This window comes from Pipra filicauda, unplaced genomic scaffold (assembly GCF_003945595.2).
Source record: "Pipra filicauda isolate LSUMZ 115617 unplaced genomic scaffold, ASM394559v2 scaffold43_size3849885_pilon, whole genome shotgun sequence".
Lineage (NCBI taxonomy): Eukaryota > Metazoa > Chordata > Aves > Passeriformes > Pipridae > Pipra > Pipra filicauda.
This window is the reverse complement of record NW_024104576.1, coordinates 2,930,284-2,937,175: the sequence shown is the minus strand read 5'-3', so window position 1 is coordinate 2,937,175 and position 6,892 is coordinate 2,930,284. Positions and strand designations below refer to the sequence as shown.

The following is a 6,892-nucleotide window of genomic DNA, read 5'->3' as shown; positions in this document are numbered from 1 at the left end:
AGTTCTCCACACAGACATTTTTCAGGTAAAGAAGCGATAATTGCTGACATTAGTCTTGCTTCAGGCAAAAACAATATGGCACACTATTTGGGAGGATATTTAAATTTATTTAAAATAAAATGGTTGTAGTGTACAACCCTACCTATATTGCCAATACTAAAGTAATGTCAATATATTGGTATAAAAATCTTATGGCGTCATAGGAAGTAACTATATGAGCTGGGTGAGATGGTTCACCAGCACACAAAACTGCACAGAATCCTTTGTGCTGAAAAAAAAAAAAAGGTGTTTGGGTTCGTTTTGTTGTTTGAACCGAGAAGGAGCCTACGAGGCAGCCGTGGAACCACCACGCAGCTGAGGGTACCAAACAGGCCTGAGGCAGCACCAGTGAGACCCATTCTGTACAGCTGTGGTGGCACAGGCGTGGATTTGGGCTGCAGTCTGTCAGTGGAAGCCTGGTGGCTGCATTCCGGAGATGCTGATGTATAAAAGCAGCCTCCAGCTAATCCAAGGCTCCAGCAGCCTTCACCCTTGTGCAGCCTCTGCACTGGGATGAATACTGAGCCTTTTGGCTAAGAATAGAATTTTAAAAAGCAGAGAAAGTGAGTTAGTGGGAGCCATGTGAGTTAGTGGGAGCCACTAAACCCAAGCTGTTCCACAAATGAGGAGGAATTAACATTCAGGACAGGGAAGTAAGCACAGTAGAGTTTATTTTTACAGCCTAGCATGCTTGCAAACTTCATGGCAGTACATGGAAGGAGTGAAGGGATCCATACCACTAGCATATGGAGCACAGGCAAAGACAGCTTCTGTGAGCAGTTTGACAACTATTTGGCTGCATTCTGCTCGAAATATTTATGACAGCAGCAAGTCAGAGCTGCCACAAAGAGGACAAATTCTTTGAAGTCCACTTGGGAATCTCCATTTTCATCCAAGTTCTTGAAGACTCTATCAATAGCATCCTTGTCCTTCCCTGACTGCAAAAGAAAAGAGCACGTTGAGGTGAGAGGAGGCACAACCCTAATGAAGCAGTATCTCTACCCACACCCCAAACAAGGTCCCTGGTGGGGCTCTGGGCCCTTGCTGAGCGGGGGGGCACCCATGGAGCATGAGACTGGTACCAGCTCAGAAACTTGGTACATTTGGTACCTTTCTGTTGGGCATCATGATAGAGTTGCCTGGGAGGTGGATGTGTGCTGGAGGTGTGCTGGAGGTGTAAAGGCTCCTGCCTGCAGCCCTGCCATCAGCCTGCCCAGAACATCAGGTTATCATGTTTTCTGCTAGTGAGGCCTTTTTTCCTTCTCTTTGCTTGTTTTGTGCATTATATTTCCGGGTATAGAGCCATGAGTTCCTTCACACTGTGCTTGGCTGAGGCAACTGCTCAGCACCCAGCACAGGACGTGGGACCATGTGGGACTGCTCTACCTCCACCTGCCCATCTTGGTGGGAGCTGCACATCTCCTCCTCCGGCTGCCTGAAACACACATCCTTCCCATAGGAACTCAAGGCACTGATGGCTTCAGGCCCAGATTGGGTGTTTTGGGTGACAGGAGGATCAGACATGAGTCCCACCATCTTCGGGGCACAGGTGCAGTCTCAAGTGTTCCCATCCTCTGCACGGGGAAGCACGTGCTCCCTGGGTTTGTTACACCTGAGAGCTGCAGTCATGGAGAGACATGTTTTCTACATTTAAAACCACATTCATCATGATTAAAGCTGTGTGACACAAAGCCCTGAGGACATTACCCAGATGAATTAAATGCTGTGCGTTCCCCATCCGCCCCCCTGGAGAGGCTCAGCTGGAGCTCAGGCAGTTTGTGGCTTTGTGAAATGATGCTTTCCTGGGGCAAATGTCAAATTTAAGCTTCACTGAATACCTCCACCCCAGAAAAGGTACAAACAGCCTCAAAAGTGCTTCAAATCCTGCCGCAGGAGCTGGTGGCTGGGAAGGTGCCTCCTGAAGCCAGGGGGATGCTGAGCTTCAGCTACCGCAGCAAAAAATAGCAGAATAATCTTTTTCTAAGTTTTGGGTTTTTTTGTTTTTATTTTTTATTTTGCCAAAATTTACTGAAAAAACCCACGATATTTGCTAAAGTAGCTAACAGGAGTGCTTTTCAGCCTGAGTCCTAGCAGGGGTTATCTCCAGGGATTTTCAAAAGCGCAGTTTTAAAAATAAGCAGGGGATGGCAGTACAGACCTATCTAACCTAGGAAACAACCGTGAGGACTTTGTTGAAGATAAACAAAAAATAAATCTGACATTATACTAGAAAGAAATTATATAACATTTTGGAAAATTTCTGCAAGTTTAAAATATTTACTACCTTAATTTAAATCTGAAGGCAATTCTTGGTCATGTTCTAATTAATTAAATTTCTCATTCTGTAATTTCATGTTTCACTTTAAATACAAGTGCTTTTAAAATCACTAAAAATTGAACCAGTTCTCTAGATTTGACTGATGAGTGTGTCTGGAAGTTTTTATTCCTTTTCATTTTGTAAATTAAAATGAGTTTTAATTTTATAAGTGAAATATATGAACTAGTTTTAGCCTCTGAGTTACTTCTGAAATGCACAAGTGGGAATTGTTTTTTGGAAACTCTTTATAACTTCCTTCAGTCTTGTGGTATTTCTGCCTCTGATTGATTCAAGACCTTTCCAGACAGTTGTGAGCTGTGTCAGCTATAACCAGTTCTAAGGTCAAAAGTATACAAGCATTTTAAAAACACTGTTCCCCAGAATTTCTTGCAAATAAAAAATATGGATATAAATTTCAGGAAAATGCAGATAAAAGTTTTTTTTTCTGAAGTCAGACTTATGATTTATGTTTTTTTGTTGCAGTTACCTGTCTGGCAGGACAGCAGGACATTGTTGGTTTAAATTTATTTGAAGTACGGGCATAAAAGTGCTTTTTTTTTCTAGAATAGGTAAAGCAGGAAAGGAAGATGGAGACTAGAACATAAGAGGACCTCTAGCTAATTATCTTCCTTGAGAATTCCAGTTTTTCCAGCAGTTGCAGGAAATAAATAGAGCCAGTAAAAGCATCTGTAGGCTGGAAAAAGTGGTGCCTGGCCAGTAAACACAGTCAGGAGAGACCTTTGAGCATTGCTCCATTTGGTAGGTATCTAGTGCAGTGGCTTCCCAGCTTTATTTAGACCAAGTATTGAGTGTCTGGGGGATTTCCATGCCCTCTTAGAACTGTGGTTTTGTTGTTGGTTTTGTTTCTCTTTACCCAGTAGTGCTATAGGTAACACACAGCTCTGTGCTCAGGAGCTGGACACTTCTATGATGCTGTTGGGTCACAAGCACTGATCTGTTTTATACAGCTTTTTCAGAACATTTTAATCTATTTCCCCTGAGCCACCCAGGTCCTTATTCTGAATATTGCACCTCTGTTTTGTTTGTGAGATATAAATCCAGCAGGCATGGATTTCATGCAGTGAATTCATATAGCTTGCATGGAAAGACACTAAATTATGCCAAGCACCCTGGCTGCAGTGCCCTGAAATAGTTATTAAAAACCTGAATTATTCTGGATATAAAAAGTGGGAGCCACACATGGACCACTTGGTTCTAGACTTCTGTCATTAAGAACAATAAATGTACAGACAGAGAAACATTACTCTGATGTGGAAAGAACAAGACCATTAAAAGTATGTTCTGGATTTTTAGTGAAGGGAAGCAAATACAAAACAATTAAAAATGGAAAGCATTTTGTCTCCCTGGCAGCTAAAACTTTTACTATAACATATTAAGTATCTTGAATACCTCCTTAAATGCACCTGATCATTACATACAAATCTATGTTGTAAAATATATTTTCAGGTCTTTCTTTTGCTGTTAAAGACAAATGCCAAACACTCTGCTCTGAGTTCATCTGTTGTTCTGGTTTATGCATCATTTTGGTGAGCATACTCTGTATGTAGTATAAATACCTGGAGAAGGTAAGTCTATAAATATTTAGAGAGATTCCCCACCTGTAATCAAGATCTTCAACTGCTGACAACACAACCACCTTCACAGCAGTTGTGACATGATGTGAGCTGATAAATCCAGAACCACAGAAGTAGTAGGTGAATTCTGAAGTTAAAATTCAATCTATTTCAAAGCCATTGTCCTGATAGCTCAAGTGATGAATTTAGCAAACAGAGAATGGACCTAAATATTAGAATCAGTTTTACACAGTATGTGCAAGGCATCTTTTTTATTTTACATTTTCCTACAAACCATTGCATATTTTTGGATGCAATTTCCCTGATAATGTACTGAAAATTGTGCCTGCAGGCAGCTCTTACACCTGCTACACAGAAACGATGCTGTTCTCTTACCGCAAGGAAGTTTGGGAACTCCTTTTCCAGGAGGCTCTTTAGTTCTGCTTTGCTGAGGGTTTGCCTGTTGCCATCAGTCCTTGCATAGTTGTCAAAGACAGCTATGATCATTCCCATTGCAGTTTCCAGCTGAGACATGTTGTTGCCAGAGTGCGGCTTTCTCCTAAACAGGCACAATCGGGGCTCTCTCAGAGGATGGAGACTGGTCTGAGTTTGGGGTTCTTTAAGCAACTGTCCCATCCAATGAACAGTCACACACCAGAGGGACAGTTATCCCTTGGCAAACATCCGTGTCTGAGCACCGCCTGGAGTACACACCTCAGTGCTCACAGCTATGCAAAACTCAAGTTTTATCGCCCTGGTGTGACTGGCACAACCAGTTGCTCACCAGTAGAAACCAGCCTCTCCTTCAAGATACACAGTATGACTAACAAACGAAAATCAGATTTTGTTATTGGCTGTTTGCTCAAGATTTGTTCTTTCTGATATGCCCATGGGAGCAGCAGGTTGGTAGCCCAGCTTTGGCACAGTATGTGCCGGCCTGCTCAGCAGGAGGAGGAGATCTCACCTCTCCTTCACTACCATAATTCGGGGCTCTGTGAGGGGCTGCAGACACAGATTGCCTCCTCTGCCATGCAGAGGAGCTTGTTACAGACTAGATGGCTCACCAGCACACACTTGGGATGAGATTCTCTGGATCAAAGTAGAGGTCTGCCCTGCAGACAGCTAACATAGTCCCCCTGAGCTTGCACTCAGTCTACAGTGCATATCTCAAAAAGGTCTCATGAACCAGCATCTCTCCAGGGCCAGCAAAGGGAGTTTTGCAGAACCCCTTCACAAACAACTTGCCCAGGTGGAGATAGCTGAAGCAATAAATCTGATACATGAGCAAACAACCAGTATTAAAATCCATTTTCATCTGCAGTAAAATAACCTGTTATTTAGCCTATGCAGCATCAAATTTTTGTAGTGAAAAAAAAAGGTCACTCTCAAGTGCTGTGGTCCTCTGTGACTGATGAACTTTGTGATTTGCTTGTAAATCATGGTCCCCCATCATTACACACCAAACACACTGGCCCCACATCTACTCAGACCAGAGCAGTTTGAGGGGCTGTCCTGGGAGCTGGGCAGAACCCCCACAGTGCGAGCTCAGGTGGTGGGAGCTGATCAGCTGATTAAACCTGAGTTTGGATGTCTTTGGACATACCTCTGCATGCCTGAAGATAACTTTCCACTCATGATATGCTATAGACAAGTTAGTGAAAATTGGTTTTTAATTAAGAAAAATTTTTAAAATTAACCTCTTTTCTCCCAAATGCCTATAGCCACCTGTTTCCCAGGCAAAATCTGTCCTGTAATATCAACAACATCTCAGAGCAAGACTGTGTATCACTTGTACATGGAAACCTAGAACCTTTCTGAAACAAAACCCCCATGATTTTCTGTCTTACATTTTCCAACAAGAGATTTTGCATTTTCAAAAAAATCAAAGCAGCATCTTAAGCTGTGTGCTTTATTTAAACCATTCATGAGAACTATTTGTTCCTGTGACTTCAACCTCATGACAGAGTTGCAACTGATTTGCATTACAGGGGTAAGGGTCTTAAGTAAACTTTGAAGTTTTTACATTTAAGTTCATCTTTAAACCTGTGGGGTTTCTTTAGAAGGAAGAAGGAGAGAGCAAACTTGTTAGCTATGAACATCACCTGGTGTTTGCACCAGGTGTCAAGTGCCAGAAACTTTTCTTTGTCCTTTTATGACACGTATCTGTAAAATGAATATTAAACAAGACAGTAAAGAAAAATCAATTCCTCCCTCTAAAGGAAAAACTAACAAAATAAAATGTTTACTTCACAGTTTCTCATGACTTTGAATCATGAACATCAGCATAAGTTGTAAGGGAGGAAAAGTGCCCTGAAATGCAGAGAGGGAGAACAGCTTCAGTCAGCAGGATATGTCACTATGTCCACACCTTTGCCACATAACCTGGGAGAAAAGGTGTCCTCATCCTTGACCCATTTTCCTCTGCAAACACAGGTGACTCACAAGTTTTGAGAATATGGCTGCAAAAGTGCTAAAACACAAAATAAGCCACTGGGCTTGAATTTCTACAAACTGAGAGGTCACCATGGTAGCACTGCCTGGTTGACTTTATTTTTAATGTGTCATATTTGTATTCATGCCCATGCACACACATCAGCGCTGCTCAGAGTTTTCAGTTCACACTTTCTGTATTGTTTAAATATTTTCTTATGATTTGTTATTAAAAATAGCAGCTCTGTGCACACAATACAGACTATTACAACTGTTTGCAAAGCCAAAGAATACAAATATGAGGCCCACACAGGAAAGCAGGCAGTGTTTTGATGCCAACCCATCTGTCCAGCTCCCCAGTGAGATAAAACATTTTCTGTGGGCTTGTTTAAATTTTATATTATTGTTTTAATGTAAACAATACTCATTATTTGTTTCTTTCAGGTTCCTTTCTTTGAAGAATGGTATAGGCAACAACTTGGATGAGTATTTACTAAGGGTTTATACAGAATTAGGTCTTGTTATTCCTAAT

At 41.7% G+C, this 6,892-nt stretch overlaps 1 protein-coding gene across 1 annotated transcript; it reads right to left on the bottom strand.

Annotated features, from left to right (window-relative positions):
- Positions 1-724: 724 nt before the first annotated feature.
- On the bottom strand, positions 725-4,469 carry LOC113995800 (S100 calcium binding protein P). The gene is made up of 2 exons (XM_027736260.2): positions 4,327-4,469; positions 725-977 (listed from the first exon to the last, which is right to left on the bottom strand). Exons 1-2 carry the CDS (start codon positions 4,462-4,464, stop codon positions 828-830), a joined length of 288 nt encoding a protein of 95 aa, XP_027592061.2. The 5' UTR covers positions 4,465-4,469; the 3' UTR covers positions 725-827.
- Positions 4,470-6,892: the final 2,423 nt, after the last annotated feature.